General features: G+C 47.8%; 1 protein-coding gene across 3 annotated transcripts in view; it reads left to right on the forward strand.

Annotated features, from left to right (window-relative positions):
- Positions 1 to 21,482, forward strand: part of GPM6B (glycoprotein M6B) — a 154,863-nt gene that overhangs the window by 131,139 nt on the left and 2,242 nt on the right. For 2 of the 3 annotated variants that reach the window (XM_019925599.3, XM_019925597.3), the window contains exons 2-6: positions 11,258 to 11,444; positions 13,095 to 13,251; positions 15,699 to 15,870; positions 17,794 to 17,867; positions 18,738 to 18,803. In XM_019925599.3, the coding sequence (XP_019781158.2) occupies positions 11,258 to 11,444; positions 13,095 to 13,251; positions 15,699 to 15,870; positions 17,794 to 17,867; positions 18,738 to 18,803 (656 nt within the window). Of the gene's footprint in view, positions 1 to 11,257; positions 11,445 to 13,094; positions 13,252 to 15,698; positions 15,871 to 17,793; positions 17,868 to 18,737; positions 18,804 to 20,011; positions 21,184 to 21,482 lie in introns of those variants that run through there. The other variant, XM_019925598.3, reaches the window with a different exon arrangement.

Here is a 21,482-nt window from a genome sequence, read left to right on the forward strand (position 1 = left end):
TAACTACTAATCTGTTCTCTGTGTCTATGAGTTGTTTTCTGTTTTTTTTAGATTCCACATGTGAGTGAAATCATATGGTATTTGTCTTTCTCTGCCTGACTTACCTCATTTACCCTAATGCCCTCAAGGTCCATCCATGTTGTTGCAAGTGGCAAGATTTCGTTCGTTCTTATGGCTGCATAGTATTCCATTTTGTGTGTGTGTGTGTGTGTGTGTGTGTGTGTGTATGTATGTATATACACATAAGATATATATTATCTTTAAAAAATTTTTTATTGTAGTTGATTTACAATGCTGTATAAGCGAAGTGATTCAGTTATACATGTATTCATTCTTTTTCAGATTCTTTTCCCATATAGGTCATTACAGAATATTGAGTAGAGTTCCCTGTACTATACAGTAGGTCCTTATTAGTTATCTATTTTATTTTATTTTATTTATTTATTTTTGGCTGCATTGGGTCTTTGTTGCTGCGCGCAGGCTTTCTCTAGTTGCGGCGAGCGGGGGCTACTCTTTGTTGCGGTGCGCGGGCTTCTCATTGCGGTGACTTCTCTTGTTGCGGAGCATGGGCTCTAGGCACGCAGGCTTCAGTAGTTGTGGCACACGAACTCAGTAGTTGTGGCTCACGGGCTCTAGAGCAGAGGCTCAGTAGTTGTGGCGCATGGGCTTAGTTGCTCGGCCGCATGTGGGATTGTCCCGTACCAGGGCTCGAGCCCATGTCCCCTGCATTGGCAGGTGGATTCTTAACCACTGTGTTGCCAGGGAAGCCCTAGTTATCTATTTTATATATAGTAGTGTGTATATGTTAATCCTGAGCTCCTACTTATCCCTCCCCTCCACGTTTCCCCTTTGGTAACCATAATTTTGGTTTTGAAATCTGTGAGTCTGTTTCTGTTTTGTAAATAAGCTCATTTGTATCATTTTTTAAGATTCTACATAGAAGTGATGTCATATGATATTTGTCTTTCTCTGTCTGACTTATTTTACTTGGTATGATCATCTCTAGATCAGTCCATGTTGCTGCAAGTGGCATTATTTCATTCTTTTTTTTGCGGCTGAGTAATATTCCATTGTATATATGTACCACACCTCCTTTTTGTATTTGTCTGTTGATGGACATTTCGGTGGCTTCCATGTCTTGGGTGACGTAAATAGTGCTTCAGTGAACATTGGGGTGCATGTATATTTTCAAATTACAGTTTTCTCCAGATATATGCCTAGGAGTGGGATTGCTGCATCATATGGTAGTTCTTGTATCATCTTTATCCATTCATCCATCAGTGGGCATTTAGGTTGTTTCCATGTCTTGGCTATTACAAGTAATGCTGCAGTGAACACAGAGGTGCATATATCTTTTCAAATTGGTGTGGAGATTCTTGAAAAAATTAAGAGTAGAATTACCAGTATGACCAAAGCTATTTTACTCCTGGGTGTTTATACGGAGAACATGGAAACTGTTTTCCATAGTGGCTGCACCAGTTTACATTCCCACCAACGGTACACAAGGGTTCCCTTTTCTCCACATCTTTAATGCCAACACTTGTTATTTGTTGTCTTTTGGATAATAGCTATTCTGGCAGGTGCAAGGTGATATCTCATTGTGGCTTTGATTTACATTTCCCTGATGATTAGTGATGTTGAGCATCTTTTCATATGCCTGTTGGCTGTGTGCCTGTCTTCTTCCCAAGTATTTTAAAAAATACTTTATTTATTTGTTTTATTTGGTTGCACCGGCTCTTAGTTGTGGCAGGCGGGCTCCTTAGTTATGACATGCAAACTCTTAGTTGCGGCATGCAGGTGGGATCTAGTTCCTTGATCAGGGATCGAACCTCAGCCCCCTGCATTGGGAGCTCGGAGTCTTAACCACTGCACCACCCGGGACTTCCCAAGTCTTAGTAACTACAGCTTGTTAGTCGTTCTTTAAAGAAGAAATGGCGGTCCACCGAAAAACAAGGTGCTAGTCCAGCTCGTAACTCAGTCGCACGTGAACTTTTTCATTGTGCTCTGGTATGCAGCAGTCCTGTATGTGTCCTTCTCTTCTCATTGCACAGAACCTTCAAAACGGGGGTTTAGATTTATTAAAGTTGATGATTTTTTACTGCATCAAGGACATTTCTAAGTGAAACTGTTCCTTTTGGTTTTTTTCCTATGAGTGTGTGGTGGTGAGCAATGCACTGCTGATTAATACTTTGGTGCCACTGCCTGATTCGCGCTAAGCCATCCGCAGTTTTACTGTGCAAACGTCAACACAGTGAAAAAAGTCAATATCTTCTAGTGCAATTATAAAGACAGTTTTGGCCTCCCACACCTCCTGAATGAGTCTCAGGGTCTCCCAGGGCTGCACAGACCCCTCTTGGAGGGCCCCTCTTTTCTGCCCTTGTGCTTCAGCGACCAGCCGATGGACCTCCAGAATAGGGTCCCCTGGGAGCAGGTGAGAAATGCAGAGGCACAGTCTTCTGTATTTTAACGGGATCCCCAGGGAATTTATATGCACATGAAAGTTGGAGAACGAGTGCTCTTGAAGGGGGAGCTGCAGACTTTTCTGTAAAAGGCCAAATGGTAAATATCTGGCAACTACTCAGCTGTGCCTTTGCAGGTTGAAAATAGCCACACACGGTACATAAAGGAATGAGTTCGGCTGTGTTCCAGTAAAACTTTATTTATGGACACAGAAATTTGAATTCCATATACTTATGTCACGAAGTAGTATTATTCTTTGAGTTTTGGTTTTTTAAAAAATCATTTCGAAATATAAAAAAGCGCTCTGTGTTCGCAGGCCATATGGAGAGCTGAGTCTGGCCCATGGGCCACAGTTGGCTGACGCCTGCAGTAGAACACTTGTTCTCCAGCTTGAAATCACCTGGGGAGCTTTTTTTTTTTTTTTTTTTTTTTTTTAAGGAAAACCACTAGTTCTTGAGCCCTGCCCCGAGAAATTCTGATTCATTAGTCTGGAGTGAAGTGCGGACGTCAGGGCTTTCCAGTGCACTCCAGATAATGCTGTTGGGCAGCAAAAGTTTGAGAACTTCTGCTCTGTAATATTTTGTAAGCAAAGTAAGGTTTATTTTAAGCTCTTTTATTTTTTTTTAATTGTAGAATTTGGCAGTCACACTGGTGTCTCAGACCGAAATTATACATGATAGCCTGAGAGCGAGGTTTCTCATCGTTCTTTGTTGTTTGTTGTGTTCGGGGCGGGGACCGTCCTGTACACTGCGGGATGTTTAGCAGCATCCCTGGCTTCTACCCACTACCTGCCAGTAGCGTCCGCCCCGTTGCGATGACTTGAAATGTCTCCACACGTCCCCTGGAGGGCAAAATCGTCCCCACTTGGAAACCAGTGATGTGAACATTGCAGAGCATGTGTGTTTGTGCTGTCTCAAGAATCCTCTGCCTCCGTGCTGTTGACATTGGGGTTGTATAGCTGTTGAGGGGCTGTCCTGTGCCCTGTAGGATGCTGAGCGGCACCCCTGGACTCCACCCACTAGAGCCGGTAGCGCCCCCTCCGCCAGTCGTGACGACCCAAAATATCTCCAGACGTTGCTCGATGTCCCCTGGGGGGGCACCGTCGCCCCCTATTGAGAACCGCTGCTTGAGCCAACTCTGAGTCAGGGGGGTCTGGGTCCCCTGACATCCGCTTTTATGTCTCTTAAGTAAGGATTCTCTCTGCCTCCGTTTTCCTGCTGGTTGTTTGAAAGTTGCAAACCTTGGTTACTTCTCCTTTTCTTTTTGAATTTGGTGGACCGTTAGGAATCAGTAAAGCAGCAAGGAAGGCCACGTGTAGAGGTCTGTGTGTGTTGTGTGTGTGTGTGTGTGTGTGTGTGTGTGAGTGTGTGAGTGAGTGAGTGAGAGAGAGAGAGAGAGAGAGAGAGAGAGATTCATTCCCTGGGTAAGAATCTGAGCCCTTGTTGCTGCCGGTCTTCCTCCTGAGCCAGCATTAAAGCTGCAGCCAGGATCACAGACAACTTGGGGCAAATCACTGGGCCGTTATGAACTCACAGCCATGGCAACAGCCATCCGCAAGCCCGAGGACAAAACATGTTTTATTCTGTTGTTCTGCACAGAAGGTTCTAGTGATGCCAGAGACAAAATGGCCATTGAGAGGAAGAGGCATTGAGGCCTATTTTTTCTCCCTACTGTGTGGTTTATATTTAAACTATCTTAGGCTAACGCACACTGGAGTTTTAGTGCAAATCAAAACGGAAAATTCTCTTTAGCCTCAGAGACCGGCCAAATGAAGGCCGAAGACTTTATTAACCTAACAGAGTTGCTGGGGGGTGGGGGGCGGGGCGGGAGGCGGTGTTGGTGAGAGGTACTGAGAATATTAGTAAATACTATGTGCTAGAAGGCCTAGCAGTGTTTTCCCCCCCCCCCCCCCCACAAGTAGTTCGCACTCATCCAAAAAATGCTTTCCTTGCCTTTTCTGGTTTATGTTCACCAACGTTGTCATTGCTGGTTTGAAGCTCGGGAAAGCTCAGCCTGTGGATTTATAGGAATATCCAAGAAAAGCATCAATCTTCCGTAGCTGGCATCAACATTTCACAGCGTGGCGCTCTGCTGATACTCGGCACCATACCAGTCACCCTGGCCTGTGACTTCTCATGCTGGGGACAGCCCGAAGCAGAGATCCAGGACCTTTGTCTGCATGGGGGTGGGGTGTGATAGGTCTGTGTTCTCAGACCTTCTGCGGTAAGGCACTAAAGCATCTTTGATGTGAAAAATCGGAGGTTAACCGTGCCTGCTTGGCTCAGAAAAAACACTGTAGTTGCACTCTTTTCAAGATGGCTGAACAGCTTGTAACATTGTGTTTTTCTTCATTGCGGTCCCTGGAACTTGCCATTTGATTTGCAAGTGTCTGGAGTTACGGCCAAGCCCAGCAGGCCACCTCTTCGGGAGAAAACACCAAACACAGTTGACACAAAAGCAGGCACTTCAAAGGGACTCAGGATGCTGCACCTGGGACTGGTGGCTGGCCTGGGCTTCTCAAACTTTCAGGCACACAACTGAGGGCTTGTTCAGATGCACATTCTGATTTGGTTGGTCTGGGGTGGGGTCCAAGATTCCGCATTTCCCCCAAGCTCCCTGCTGAACCTCACGCAGCTCGTCCAAGGACCACACTTGGCAAAGCAAAGGCTTTCAAGTACTTTCAGCTGCTAAATGGTCCCCTCATGTCTTTCCTTGACCTCTGAAAGCATTCACTGCGGTCCAGAAGCTGACAGCATCCTGCGTCAGCTCTTCTGAGCTACAGACCCACATATCCGATCGCCTACCAGAAGCGCCCCCCTTAAGATGGCATCCGGTCACCTCAAACTCAGCATGTCTAAAACTGAACTCAACATCTTTGTCCTCAAAGCCTAGCCGTCCTGGGTCAAGCCCAGCTCAGGGAACAGCACAACATCCATCGGGTTCCACGTGCAGAAATGGAGGAGTGATCCTTGGTTCTCACCAGCCATCCCCAACCCCTTTGAGTCCACACCAAGTTGTGCCCACTTGACATCTCAAACCTCTCTCAGACCCATCCCTTTCTTCCACTTCCGCTGCTTTTGCCCTGGTCCAAGCGCCTGCCCTCTTTTGCCTGAAGCATTGCAGCAAGCTCCTCCCCTTATCCACGGCTGCTTTGTTCCCCCGTCACATCCGCCAGGAGGATCTTCTACAACCCCGGTCTGTTCCCTGGGGTTAAAAATGTTCAGTGGCTTCCCATGATGCTGCGGATAAAGTCCAGAATCCTTCAGGAGGCCTGGAAAGCCCTCAGTGCTTCTAGCTCCAATAAACCCTCTCCTGCCTTCCTTGCCCCACCCTCACCGTGTACTCTCTGTGTTCTGGCATCTTTTATGCCTGGGAAAGCGCCCTGCTCTTTTCCACCATAGAGCTTTCGTTCGCACTGTTCCTCTTTCCCAGCACACCCTCCGTAACCCAGCCCTCTCTCCTTTTACCTAATCAGCTCCAATCCATCCTTCAGATCTAAGCTGCGGAGGCTGTTCCTGGTCACTGTCCAGAAGCCTCGGTAAATCCTCATGGTTTCCTCTCCTAGCACTTCTGAGCCCAAAACCATGTGGATAGTGTCTGTTTCCCCCATAGGCTATAAACTCCATTAGCATGTAGACCACGCCTATCGTAGCTCGCCATCGAGTCCCCAGCGTCCAGCCCAGTACCCGGGACCTCAGAGACACCTCGGTGAGCATTGAATGTTCACTAATGGAATGAAATGGAATGAATGGGTGAATGGACAGCTGCTCCCTTCCTCCCAGCACTCTCATCCTCACCCGTATCTGTTACTCTGCTTAACTGACAGCTTCCATTCAAGCGGGCCTTTAAGAGACCCCAGTACCCAAGATAATGATAACAGCAAGATTTTGGGGCAGAGCTTCTCCTGTTCAAATGAGAGCTGGGCTGCACCTTCAGGGGACCCCGTGCCGACTGCTTCTTCGAAGTGCGTTACAGGTGACGTCATGTTGATTCGTCCGTTCTGTTGAGAATTTAATAATTGACTCATTAGCCACGGGTGCTTCTTCACACCCTGATGTCTAATACCTTGAAGACCATTGTTTCATAGGTTTTGTTCAGTTCGGTTGTGGTTTCAGGCAGGAGGATAAATTAGGTCCCTGATACTCCATCTTGGCCAGAAGCCAGGAATCGTTTCATGGCATTAGGTGTTTACTGTCGCACAGTTTGGCTGGTAAAGATATCAGGCGGGGCTGCCACAGTGTAGAGCTGGCATGATTCTTTAGGATAGTGGTTCTCAGATTGGAGCCTACGTGAGAATCACCGAAAGCACAGATGACCGGCTCTACCCCCACCCCCCACCCCCTGATTTTCTGATTGAGTTGTTCTAGGGTGGGACCCGAGAATCTGCATTTTTACCACGTTCATAGGCGACTCTGATGCTCCTGGTCCTGGGACCACACTCTGAATGTCAGTGCTTCCAGATAGGGGTCTGCAAACTTCTTCTGTAAATAGTAAATGTTTCAGGCTTTGTAAGCCACGTGCCCTCTGTCACAGCTGCCCAACTCTGCCATCGTAGAGGAGAAATAGCCACAGGCGATTTGTAAATGAAGGGGGTGTGAGCTGTGTTCCAATAAAACTTTATTTACAAAAATACAGGCTGTAGTTCGCCGACCCCTGGTTTAGGGGAACTTGGAGTGTTGACTCTGCTATTGGTAGTACAGCAGGTAATTTCTATTCCCTCTCAGAGTAAAGGGGAAATCAGTAATTCTAGCACATGCCAGTCCCTTGATATAGTATGATGGTTGCTGTACTCAGGATGATATGGTAGGCAAGGCAATGTCTGCCCTTCTGGGTTGTATTTCTGTCTAACACTGTGAAATGAAACAATACTACTGTGGCCATATAAAGTAGGAAGAACCCCTCCTGCCTCCTCCCACATAAGTACACCCAGGACTGGCTCCATAGTTCGTAGGCCCAGTGCAAAAATGAAAATGCGGATACCCTTGTTGAGAAATTATTAAGCATGTCCAGACGGCAGTATCTGAGTATTATACTAGGCACAAGGCCCCATGGGCCTGTGCAGGTGGTACTCCTGTGAGGCCAGCCTGAACACACCGTCAGCCTCCACCGCCACCTCTGCCGCACACATACCTGCACGTTTTTCGGGTCAGAAATGCTGTTAATGTGAGGATCCTAACAGTATTGATAGCATATTTTAGAAACATATTTAGGTTTTTCTTGCTAACTTTTTGCAGCACCTTTGGTTCCTCTGGGTTAAGTGTATGGCATACGACCAAATCGCCCAGTGTTCAGTTATGTTACATGCTGTGGGGAGAGATGGCTTCTAGATTGACAGAGAAGGTACAGTGGGGAGTGATCCATTTACAGATGCTTGAATATCCACCACACATGCAATTTTAGCCGCGTGGGTAACTGGTCAACCATGCTAGAATAAGCTCTGCCTCCAGCTGTATTATTTCCTATACATTTTTCCCAGGTTATTTCCTATAAATTTCACCCAGCTTCTGCTCACGGTGGCCAGCAGGGTCTGTAAGAGTTTTATCTGTGCATGTGGAACGACGATGACCAATATGGTGACTTCTGTTCTACAGGAGCCAGAGTTGTATGTTCACAAATAAAATCATCCGCTGAAAACTTAAGAGCATGGGCTTCTGCTAAGAGAGTATGATTCACTGAAGTGGTCCCCCAAATTCTCGAGTCCTTGGTTTCCCCTGCTGTTCTAAAACTAGACCCACAGCATGGGGTATACGGAGTCCACGAGAGAGATACACTGGAGGGAAACTTTAGCCTTGATCTAGTGGTGAATTTGGGACTGAACCGCATCATTCTTCTAACCCCACTTGTCTTTCTGAGCCAGGGAACAGCTGTGATATTTCCTTTGAAAGAAGCAGAATGCTCTAAGCCTTTGGATGAAAGACTGTTTTGAAGTGGCAGCTGGGGATTTGGAAGGATGAGTTCTATTGTTAAAGGGCAAGTGCGTTACGCTGCTGTAACACCTAGCCCTAACTCCAGATGGTGAGACAGGATGTGGGCTTATTAAAATAATATACAACAGAAATCTTCAGATTTCTTCAAATTTTATCAGATTATATACCAATGTCCCCATGTCAGCTGTTTACGTATTCTGCATCCTAGGTTTTTCTGTAGGAAGCCTTTCCGGACCCCTCTCCAATTTGAATTCTATTTCCTCCTGTCCTTCCGTCTCTCTCTTTTCACTCCCCGCCCCCCACCATCCACTGGCTCTCCAGCAGCCTCTATCTTGGCGCTCATCACGCTGTGCTATAGAAATTCTGTTACTCGTCTGCCTGCAGCATTAAACTGATCTCCTTGAAGGCAGAGGAGGCGTTTTATGTTATGTTTGTATTCCCAGTGCCAAGCACAGTGCTTAGCACCCTGTGGATCTTCACAAAGTCCTGAGTGAGTGAAATCCAAAGTAAAACTCAGAACCTAGCTCATGTCACAGAAAAGTGAATTTGTGGCAAGTCAAAATTGATCTTCCACAGCTGTGTTCTGTAGTGATGGAATGTCCTGTATCTGTTCGGTCCAACATGGTCGCCACCAGCCCAGGTGGCTGCTGAGCATGTGAAACATGGCTTATGCAATGGAGGAACTGAAGTTTTGATTTTATTTTGAATAATTTAAATAGCCACATGTGCCTAGTGGCCACCATATTGGACAGCACACTCTCAAGGCCATACTTCTCTATCCAATAAGGACCAGATATAACTTTTTTTTTTTTTGCGGTACGCAGGCCTCTCACTATTGTGGCCTCTCCCGTTGCGGAGCACAGGCTCCAGACACACAGGCTCAGCGGCCACGGCTCATGGGCCCAGCCGCTCCGTGGCATGTGGGATCTTCCCGGACCGGGGCACGAACCCGTGTCCCCTGCATCGGCAGGCGGACTCTCAACCACTGCGCCACCAGGGAAGCCCCCCAGATATAACTTTGTTAGCTAGGGAAGCAGGCGTTCATCTTGTTCCTAACTTCATCGTGGAGGCTGAGAATGGGGGAGGTGGGGAATGATACAATACAAGAGAAAAGAGGTCTGTTTTCCCTCTTATATAATGGAATACATCGAGGCCAGCGATTTTAGTTCCTCTCGATTTGGGAGCCTGGAGAGCATTTGGACTTTTAGTTGCATTCCTCTCGCTTCACCTCAGCCCCTAGAAGGTCATAGGACAAAATAAGATTGACCTCCGTCATCCTCGTTCGCAAATCTCAAGTGTCCAAAGCTCTTTAAGGTACTGACTTGCTAGTGAACTTGAACTGTATTGTGTGCTGGGTCCCATCTTAGGCAGTTTCATCAGTCCATTTCAGGGAGGTTGGTCTTCATGAAAACAGCTGGTCATCTTTTGAAATGAAAGGCAGCACACTTTCTTATGAGGGCCCGACCTTTTTATTTTCCAATGAACTGAAGAGAGATTGGGTAGTGAGTGTATAGTCACCGCTTGGGGTGGGTTTAAGCAAATGCTAGTTTTAGAATGGGATGCTCATCAAAATGGAAAAGCTTAGCTCCCGTGTTTCTCGCTGTGGTAGTCATTCCCTGTGTACTGTAAAGGCCGTTGGGGTGAAAGAAATTTAGCCGCCTTAATGTGCTTGCCCTGAAGTCATGAACTGCTCTTGATTACTGTTTAACATCGTAATGCGTTCAGAGTTCCATTTCCCCAACAAGCCATTTACTTAAGGGTCTGGATAATGTAAACAGGGATGGGAGGTCACGAGAGGTACCGACATTATCCCGAGGCCAGCGCTGCTCTACTGAAACGTAACTGTCTCCGAACTGAAAATGTCACCTGACTGCCCCCGGGGAGGTCTTTATGGACATCTCAAGTCAAAGTTGATTTTAAAAATGAATGAAACTCTTATTCCTCTCGAGAATGGAGCGTGAACTGTGGCTCTCTCCTTCATTTCACTTCATGGATGCTCATTTTGTCTCCCCGCCCCCCCCCCCCCCCCCCGTGTTCCTTTTCCCTCTTCAGGTACTTAAATGTCGTCACCCACCAGTTCGCGGTTCTTTCTTACGCTGAACGTTTCTGTTGGAGGGCGGCAGGTGGAAGCCGAGGAGGGGTGGGGGAGGACTGTGATTAAACTGCTTGTGCTGCCTGGCCCGGGGCAACATTTTTATTTAAAAGTTGAGCTAATTTCTGATATTGACATGAAACTTGAGTGGACCCACTTGAGCGGATCTGGGTGACTTGGTGCTTTTAGGGACCAACATGCCCACCACCTTTCCAAAATGATTCCCTTGATATTTTTCTGACCACAGCAATAGTGTCATTACTGTATTTGACTCTTCTGGTTGCCCAGGAGGTCAAAGGCTCGGGGAAAGCCATTGGCTGCTGCAAAAGAGAGAAATAGGTACCCGAAACCCCAGAAGGCTGAGGTTGGGGGCAACTTGACGGTCGCTTTTCTTCATAGAACCGCAGCCTCACTGCAGTTCTTTTGACATTGCGAGTGGGATGACTGCTGCTCCTTGAGCAGGGGGGCCCCTAACCTGACCCCGGGTCAGACAAAAACTTGTAGAATTGTGCCTCACTCCATAACTATTCGTTAGTTGGCTGCTGTGCCACTCACCCCGAGCAAATTAAGCTACACATGTCCTCTTGGAGCCCCCGAGTCCTCACCCACAGAATGTGAGATGTCGGCAGCTCCCCCTCTGGTCCTTGGGACGTTGAGCTGTTGTCCATAAAGCATGCGCGGGAAGATGGATAAGTCGAGCCTTCTCTGTTAATGGGTGGTCTTCACGAAGTCAGGAGTTTTGCCCTTAACAGCGGCATTTTCTCTCCTGTGGGTCCAGGCTGCTTCGAATGCTGCATCAAGTGTCTGGGAGGAGTCCCCTACGCCTCCCTCGTGGCCACCATCCTCTGCTTCTCCGGGGTCGCCTTGTTCTGCGGCTGTGGGCACGTGGCTCTCGCGGGCACCGTGGCGATCCTTGAGCAACACTTCTCCACCAACACCAGTGACCATGCCCTGCTGAGCGAGGTGTAAGTACCTGCTTCCTTTGAAGACGTATTTAAAGTGCCACCACCCCAGGAGGGTTTCAGGAAGACTGCAGTGTGCTCACCTGGGAGAAAACGGATGCTTTTCATTCACGCTCCCTGGAGGCAGATGGGAAAAGGTCCGGGAGAGAAGGAAAAAGAAAGGGCCAAGAGTGCAGTGGGTGTTCGGGACCTGGGGTGGGATCTCACCAGGGTGCACACATAGGACACTCTGCACACAGTGGCCGGGGGCGACGATGGCAATGGTGCCAATCCTCCCACCAAGAGAGTTACCGTGGTTCCCAAGTAACAGTCGCCCTCCAGTGTTGTCACAGAAAACGGCCAGCCCTGGAATGACGGGAACCCTGGGGAGGACTTAGCCCAACTCTAAGTCTACAGGAACAGGACTTGGACATTCATTCAAGCAGAAGAAAACTCCCCGGGTATCCTCCAGTTCAGAAGAGGGGGCGTTGTTTGTAGGGGTTCAGCCTCAGCCTTCCCTTTCTGGACTCATTCTCAGTGGAGTCACAACAACTCCCATGCATGGATTCTCTAACCGTGCATGCGTGACAGCAATGAATTTTTTCCTTCGTATATTTTCCCCTTGCCCTTCGGTGTTTTCTTTTTCCTTCCTTGACTACCAGGGTTTGACAGTCTTTAGATATCTTGTGACTGGAAGAAACTTTTCTACCAGACTTTTGAAAAAGGCACGAGTGAATTTTTATGGAACAATAACGGGGTCCTCTGGGAAGAGTCCTTAGGGAACTTTATTCTTTTATCTGTTCAGGAAATGATTCCAAAGAAATGAGCAGCAGTGGGGGAGGCTATAAGGAGGATTGAGCAGGACAGTGGACTCGCTGAGTGCCAAATGTGTACAAAAAAGACCAAGAGATATTCACCGTGACTGAGCCTGGGAAAGGTGTGTTAGTTTAATTAGCTGGTGATCTCGATGAGTGGCTCTCAAACTTCCAGCAATCTTTAAAAAAAATCCCCATGTCCATGTTTCACCCCAGACTAATTAAGTCATGATCTCTGGGGAGAGGACGCAGGTACCTGTTGTCTCTAAAGCTCACCAGGTAGTTCCAGTGGGCAGCCAAAGGTTGTCAGCTGCATCGCTGTTGGCTTTCATAGGACAAAATTAGATGTGAATTAACTTTTTGTATCTACTTGATATAGTATCACTTATGACATGAGAATGTCTGTGCAGAAAGCGTTTGCCCACGTTACTCCTTAAAGCAGCCCTCAGTGCTTACTTAGGGGGTTTATCAGAATAACGTTAAGCACTAGGCCTGGTTGGGAGGCATTTTGATATGGTGGAAGGAACACGTCGTCCACTGAACCAGCGTTGAAATCCTGGCTGTGTGTGTTTCCTTGGATGAGTGACTTTAACTCGTCAACGTCTGCATTTATAAGTAATCTCATAAGTATTGAAAGATTCCAACTGGGCCCCTGTGCAAAGGAAACTTCTCCCTTGTCTGGGAAGGCTGCTCACCTTGGAAGAAAGGCTCAGGTTGCGGTGGGCTGGGCAGGGATGCCCACCTGCAACGCCCCATGAGCCCACCGAAGCCATCAGCGGGGCAAGTGATGTCACCCTCATGGCCCCCCTCCAGAGGCCAAAAACGTCTGTTAACCACTTGGACCTTCTTCTTTTCCTAGAATACAACTGATGCAGTATGTCATCTATGGAATTGCATCCTTTTTCTTCTTGTACGGGATCATTCTGTTGGCAGAAGGCTTCTACACCACGAGCGCAGTGAAAGAGCTGCACGGGGAGTTTAAAACAACCGCCTGTGGCCGGTGCATCAGTGGGATGGTGAGTACGAATCTCTGATGACTGATACCCAGCCAGAGCCACACCTCCACGTGTTTCTTTGTATTTGGTAAAAGCTAACAGAGTACGTGCAGAGTCCATGACAGGAGGAGTGTCCGTTCCAACTTAGAGTGAGGAATATGAAAAAACCCTCAACATATTATTGAGGAGAAATTAAAATCTATGGCTGGTAGGATGAAATCAAGCATTTCTCTTATCAACGTCCAGATAACAAGGGTATTGAAGATTTTTCAAAGATAAAGTCCCCACTATGAAAGGAGATAGTTTTCCTATCTTCTCACTGCTCGCCTTCATTTATCTTCGAATATGGATTGTGGCCACGAAGACTCACCCATACTATGATGAATGGTCCCAGTCCCTCTGGCAGTGCTGACCAAGCATGCTTCCTACTAAGCACCTCGCTGGGGACTGTCCTCCAGAAGTTTAGAGCCTAAAGAGGGGGGTTAAGCCGGCTCCAGAGCCGGTCCGCCACCTGTTTTTATCCACCTATGAGCTGGGGAAAAAAACGAAGGAATAGTATCTTAGGACACACGAAATTCTATGCCATTCTAGGTTTGATGTCCATAATAGACTTTTTGGCACCCCGCCACACCCCTTCGTTGACACGGCGTCTGCGGCCGCAGTCATGCTGTAACGGCAGCGCTGAGGAGTGTCTGTGACCGCACGTGGCCTGCGGAGCCTGACCCGTCCCCTCTCGGGCCTTTTGCAGGCACTGTTTGTTTGCTGACCTCTGGTCTAGAGGAGGACAGAGCGTAAAAGGGGCTCGTTAAGAGGCAGGATTAGAAAGTGCCGTTTCACAGAAGGAAAGTCCGGGGTGGAGGGAGAGGTGGGAAAGGGGCATTCGTGGAGTTTGATTTGGGGCGCGTTGAAGTGCAGCTCGTAATAGCCTGGGCCGAGCAGCTGGCTGGCATTTGAGCAAGTGGTCGGATGTGACGAAAACACTTGGGGAGTTGAGAGAGACGTGCTCCCACAGAGGCAGAACGCCCAGGCTGGCTAAGGAAGGCAGGAAGGAAGGAAGATACGCACCCTCGCTGCGGGGCCGCGGCTCCCAGGGGGCACCGACTGAGCTCTCTGCTGTCACGAGGTAAGGACGCAGAGCCTGTCTTAAAAGACACGGAGTGCCCAGTGTTCCTAAAAATCCTCCTTAAGGGAGGCACAGAGAGTGTAGGTACTTCTTTGGGCCCAGACGGGAGCCCAGGTAGGAAGGGGCTGGGAGAGTGTGCGCTCGTTCCCGCGAGCAGCAGTAGAGCTGTGGGCCCAGGGCCGGGGGGTGGCCAGGGAGGGCGGCAGCGGCACCCGGCGTGGAGGGGGAGGACCCAGCCTGAGCAGAGCAGCCCGGAGCAGAGGCGCTGCGGCCTGGCTGGCAGGGGAGGCTGGAGCCCAGAGGAGGGAAGGGATGCTGCTGCGGAGAGCAGACCGCGGCCAGATCAGGAAAGGCGTGGGCTGCCGGGCTGGGAATGACATCGAAAGACAGGTAGGCTGTGACGGGACCATGCACAGAGGCAGCAACTGGAGGAAGGTGAGCAAGAGGGCATCGATCGTGAGACTCCGGGCTCGTGGGGAGTGAGAGCACAGAAGGGGGCACAGAGGCGAAGCGGGCTCTGGGTCTGCTGTACGGGAGTTGAGCGCACGAGGAGGGGGCGAGCTGAGGACGCTGCCCGGCGTTGGGGTGCCCGGGTGGGTGCGCGTTCTGAAAATATCAGACGCACAGCGTTTTTGAAACAGCCTTTTCAAAGCTCTCTGAAAAGCAGTAGTCCAAGCAGGTCAGGAAGAAAGGAAAGCCGTACGATCCTGTGCCTGGTGCAATCGCCCGTGGCAGCATGTGGGCCAGCACGATGAAGCCTCTTCCCGCGGCCATCGCTGCTGTGGATCTTAAAGCTGAAAAACACAACAGAACAAAACTAGAGGGAAATGAGCATTTTATTAGGTCCACTGTGCACGAAGCTTGTGATCACGGCTATTGTAAACGTAGTGAAGGTGCAAGCATCTAGTGCTTTTTAGTAATTTCACAAGATCATGAAACTAGCCAAGTTCCTTTGGGGAAAGGGCTTCCTGTAGCAATGGCTGTGCTACGGCCCATCCATTATGTAAAAGAAAGGGAATTTAGGAAACTGGTACGGAGTTACAATTCAGTGGCCTGTGAAAGCCTCCAGCCAGTGGTGTTTAGGAGGAGTGCCTGGAGGAGGCCCTGTCACCAACTAGCTCTGTGACCTTGCACAAGGGAGATCCTCTCGTGGCCACTCACGTCCTTGCTAAAAGAGGGACCCGCAAAGTTCCAAGACTTCCCTTGTCACTGCCGTGGTCCAGGCGGTGCTCTGACCGCGTCCTACAGGTTCGGTATCGGCCAGGAAATGCGTCATCACTCCTCCCGGGGGATGTGCTTTGCCCTGGTCGGTGACGATTCTTTCTCCTCCTCCTTTTCGGCCTAGTTCGTCTTCCTCACCTATGTGCTGGGAGTGGCCTGGCTGGGTGTGTTTGGCTTCTCTGCAGTGCCCGTGTTTATGTTCTACAACATATGGTCAACCTGTGAAGTCATCAAGTCCCCCCAGACCAACGGGACAGCCGGGGTGGAGCAGATCTGTGTGGACATCCGGCAATACGGTACTTCCTTTTCGTCTCCTCGATTCGTTGGTATCCTCTTGTGCATGTGTCTGGGCCTTAGTTATTTACATGGGCGTCTAAGCATCCAGATGGGTTTCATCCCTTCTATTGGAAGAGGTTATTATACTCTTTCCCTCAATGTGCTCCACTCTTTCCCTCAATGTGCTCCATTTTCTGGATGGAAACATCAGTTAGGCTCTAAAGGGTCATTCAAAATTGTTATATTTGCTAGTTCAGGGTACAGTAAAAGAAACTTTTTATAATGCAGTTCAATCAAAAAAGACGTGTGGATATCCACTCTAAAAAGAGTATATATTTTTCCTTCAACTTCTTTTCGGTTTTGTACCATCCAATTTTCCATCCAGAACATTGCATGCATTGTATAATCCAGTTACTCTGCACCTTCACCTCTTTAAATCAGGTCTTTTTTAAATGACCATATTGCTTTAACATTGAAAAGCAAAACATAAAATCCAGGTGTATTTTGAAGTCATCAGAAGGTACTCTACCAAAGCCAGCTGTTGGAAAAAACCTGTTCACACATATTTTCTAATGAGTGGGATCCTTACCCTCGGCAGCTAAGCAGGCCACAGAAGGGGCCAGGGTGCCTCCTGTCCATCACTGTAGACCCGACTTCCCTGCTGAGGGAGAGAAGGCAGTTTCAGTAGTGCTTCTGGCCAGGATGGTAGGAAATCCTGTTCTTGGCAGAAACAACTAGGAGGAAAAGAAGAGCTTTTCATTAGAACTGAAGAGGAAATCATTGTTCTTTCAGAGCTTTTCTGCTTCTTATTTTTCCTATCTGGCTTCTCCTCAGCATCTTACCTTGAACCATAATACGAAACTCACCTAAAATTGCCCATCGGACTAATCTCTTCTCATAGAGCCAAAGGCTCACCCACACTGTTCTTTAGTCTCTGTTTTCAGTCCATCCTAAAGTTGATTGCTAAAGTATTTGTAAGTGAATATCTAGATGCATATATCATTTCCGTCTTCTTAAATATTCACTACAAATGTTTGGTCATCATTTTTTAAAAATGTTCTAGATTTGAAACCAGTGGTTTCGTTTCCCATTCCTCTGAAGCAGAAAGACTTACTGTTGCTCCATAGCAAAGACGGAAGGAATAAGTAGTGTTTTGTTAAAATCCTCCCTCCTTATTACTGCCTGGGCGAAGGAGAACTTGAGCCATGTCATATTTAAGCACACACCTAGGCATTAACGGCAGAAAGGGCAGCAGCAGCCGCCGAGTGGACGAGGTGCCTGCAGAGGTGAGCTGGGTCCAGTGAGAGACACCACGGGCTGCGCTCTCTGTGCGGAAGGACAGTGGTTTTCCAAGTTTCCAATTGGAGCTTCAATCCAGAAGCATTTCCGAGATGCTTGTAAAACACAACAAAAATGAATAGAAAAGCAAAGACACACATACAAAATGGAAACCCAAACTCTAGAACATAATTACTCTGTCGAATGGCCGTGAACCTTTCTGAGCACAGCCTCCCAGTTTCAGAACGGATCTTGGGGTGGACCACTGACATCAAGCTTGAGGGGTGAGGCCGCAGACCATGAAATTCAGGGGGAGATGTGTTGGTTTGGCTTCAGGAGGAGGAAATGCCTGTGAGGGGGGTTGTCCTGCGGCTGTTGAACTAGAGTTCAGGACTGTCAGCTCAACTAATCAAAGCAGAATTCGTAGGGAAAAAAATTGTCTGATTCTCCTATGGACTAGTTAGTTGACTTTGCTCTTGCCCTGTTGTCCAAATAGGACTTTTTATTCCCAAAAGCTTGTTCTACAGGGAGCAGGTACATCAGTTGTTGAAGAACTCAGCCGGTCATTGTGTTGTAACTGCCACTGAAAGTGGTGGGGCCCGCTGAGAGCAGGGGCGCTGGACTTTGCACTAATCACTAAGCTTCTCTTGGGATTCGCTTCTCAGGTATCATTCCTTGGAATGCTTTCCCAGGAAGAATATGTGGCTCGGCCCTGGAGAACATCTGCAACACTAATGAGGTAAACCCCGCCCCCTCAGCGGGCTCCTAGGTGACCACTGGGCAAGAGAGGCTGAGCGAAGGGGTTCTCCTAGGGACAAAGAGCGAGAGAGGGCTCTCTGCCTCCCGTTTTGACGTAGAAAATGGCCCTGGTCCATGGCCCAGCCCACTGACGGGGGAGCCTGCGCCATCAGAGAGCTTTCTCTTTTGGCAATAATTCGAGAGTGAGCCCAGTCCTGCAAATCTGAATACAGATGTAGATTCTCCTCTTTCACCTTCAGATAGTGTTTCAAAGTAGGACTCTTGTCACAGAACCAAGGTAAATTTTCAGAGAAGACTGCCCTGAATTTGTTGTATACAAGCACATTTTTATACATTGGCACTTCGTCTCACGTTTCCAGACGGAGTTGCTCCTGTTTCTTGTTCATCCTTAATTGGCAATAAATCCTGACACACTATGGTTTAAAATCTCTCTGCCCTAGAATAGTCTTTAGGCAGTGGTTTATAACTGTTTATAAAAGCAGATTCTCAAATGCATTCGTGGAAGCTTGCATACTCAAGAGAATCCTGACATGCCTTTGGAAGCCGCGAGCGACTGAGACCGGCAGGGCCCGCCGACCTGGCTGCTCTGCGTGTATGTCCAGGATCAGACTGCAGGCACGCCGGCGCAGTATCATAGCCTGACGCCGGGGCCCAGCCCCCAGCTTCTCCACTGTAACGGGTCTGGGGTCCAGCCTGGGCCGCAGGAAGTTTGGAAAGCCCCGCAGGTGATTCCAGCATGTGCCCAGCCTTCACAAAACAGCCCTAGAGGAGAAAGAGGGAGCTGCGCCCGGATCGGGGGAGGCCATTTCCTTCCACATAAAATGCTAACGTTGGTGCCCTGTTTTCCTAGTTCTACATGTCCTATCACCTGTTCATCGTGGCCTGTGCGGGAGCTGGTGCCACCGTCATTGCCTTGGTGAGTACTGGCCCCAGGACGGGCCTAGTGCAGTCCCCCGCTTCCCTGCACTCACTCTAATAACAGATTTCCCTTCCAGCCAACAAGCCTGGGACTCGACCTTGGTTCAGTTTCCCCTGTGTAGACTTACCCCATGTCTAGACTGCAGGAAGTACGAGGTGGTGGTCTAGGCATCCATGGTGGGTGATGCAATTTGGATTCTGTGGCAAGAATCAGTTTGCTTCTGTTTAAAGAAAGACATCTTACTGAGTATATATTGCCGACTCCTGAACAGCACTGTAACTCAAACCTGAACGAAGTTTAACACACGTGTTTTCTCCGTAAGGCCCCTCGCCGCCTTCCTGTGCTTAGGGACCCTAGCCAGCCCTGCAGCATGCCGGTGAGGGAATGTGTAAAGAGTGAAATCACAGAAATGCAAACTCCGTGGCACTAAATAGATGATGAAAAGGACGCTGGTTGTTTACAGCCCGAGAGTTGCCACAAGAAGGCAGAGTGGCGCCTTGCTTGCCTCAGCTTTTCCCCCACTCTGCATGTCCGAATGGCCGTGGCAGTGCCCTGAGTCCTGACCTGGGAGTTACAGAGAAATTTTAGCACCAAGGCAAATTCACACATAGGGACGGTGCAACCACACAGGTGTCTGTATGTTTGTGTGTGTGTGTATAACATTTGGGAGGGCTGGGTTTGTGGTGTCGAGAAATCTAAGACTCGTAGAGAAGAGGGGAAATCTCATGTGCTCGGAAATGAGTCCTTCCCAGTTTTTCCAACCTTGACGTCATCCCTTCCCCTTCCAGCCAGGGAAAGAACCACCGGCTACATCACTGGGGTGACCTGTTCTCTTCACTGAGCAACAGGCAGGCAGAGGACTAACAGCTGCTGAGTGGGCAGCATGGGAAAGAACGAGGGCGAACAGGGCTCTTACCCTCATCTTTCTCATGCTGCTCACCCAGCTCTGTTATTTTTAAAATACATCCAGTCTTTTTGATAAACGTACTGACGGGAGAGCAGAGGACTTACTTACACGTGAAATGCCAAATAGGAACGTGTGTGTGTGCCAGCTATGAAAAATCTCCTCTTACGATTATAACTGGGAAAAAAGCAGCACGCCGTAGGCTCTGAGCTGGCACTCATCCCCACCCGAGCTTAGAAGCGTCAGGGCGCCGGCCCTTATTGCCTGTATCTTACTGTCCTGTTCTGTTCTCTTCCACCAGCTGATCTACATGATGGCTACTACATATAACTATGCGGTTTTGAAGTTTAAGAGTCGGGAAGATTGCTGCACTAAGTTCTAAATTGCATAAGGCCAATAAGGAGCTTTAGAGAGCTATACGCAGTAGCATGAAGTATCACTGACCCCCAGACTAAAGCAGAGCCTAGGTTTCTGCAGTTTTGTTCTAGTAATTTGTAAATCGCTTTAGTCAACTCATTGTGCATGGTAGATTAATGAAATGACTTACCGTCCATGAACTACAAAATAATGAGATCTGGCTATTTCCACCTTTTGGAAAGGATTCAGTTATGTACTGACATTGGTGAGCAGCCACTGAAAAACTGAACCGAAACTACTTTGAGCAGTAGTATCTCTAAGTATTAAAACTTTGGAATACCTGCATTTTCCTTTATTTTTGCTTGTCTGATAACCAATTTCAGTGATGAAAACAAGTGCTGAAGATGCAGTGGAGGAGAACCGTTTTCATGGGGATTTGGTCTTGTCAGACTCTGTCTGGAAAATATTTTACAAACAGTCTAAATTTGATTACAACATTATTCTAAATTTGAGTACAACATTTTCTTTATGATTACAGGGCTCACTACCCAATAAATGCCCCTCAAGTAAGCTGTTTTTCTTCAAGTTTTCGTCGGCTTATTTGTTATCTCTAAAAAGACGATTTATATGTAGTTTTATTTTTACACAACACCATCATTCCTTTCAGAGCCCCCAGAATTGATAACCTCAAAGTGTTGGCTTTGGGTGAGTAGTAACTGATGCCTCATAGCCACTTCTCAAACTGCACGTAAGAGCTTATAATGGGGAGAGTAATTTTGCTTGGATCGGAAAGTCTCAAATATGGCGAGAAGGAACTTGTATATAATATAAGGAACTTGAGATGTAGGTGTTGCAGGAAAGATGAGGAAAATAAGCGGGAAAGAAGTGTTTGCCACATCAACTGTAAAGAATGATAATAAAGATTTTGACGTTTTGTGAAATGAAATCATGGCAGTTATAAAGTGAAAACTGTAGTTGCACTACCAAAAATGTGTTAACACAGAGACTGCATGCTGGGCTTCTAGTTCTTAATTCTGGTATTGACATTCACTTCATTTTTACATGTTAAAGATGTAGTTTTATATTATTTACTCAAAATAAACATTGTTCACACTTTCAGGCCTTTGGGGGAATTATTTCTATCCACGGATAGATAGGAAAGCTAGATCTTTGCACAACACTGATTCTAAATAACCCCACAGCGTGTTTCTGAATTTCTACCTTAAAGTTACCCTCAAAATGGTAAAAAGCGCCCTGTCGTATTTCACTTTTGCCTTTTCTTAACAGTAACTTCTTTGGCCATTTTTTCCAAGTTCATTATGTGTGTGTGTGTACTAACTTTTCCTCAGCCTCTTACTATGAAGCGTCTTAGCAGAGCATGCGCTCAGTCTCCGATGCCTCTGATTGATAGCAGA

This window comes from Tursiops truncatus, chromosome X, assembly GCF_011762595.2.
Source record: "Tursiops truncatus isolate mTurTru1 chromosome X, mTurTru1.mat.Y, whole genome shotgun sequence".
NCBI lineage: Eukaryota > Metazoa > Chordata > Mammalia > Artiodactyla > Delphinidae > Tursiops > Tursiops truncatus.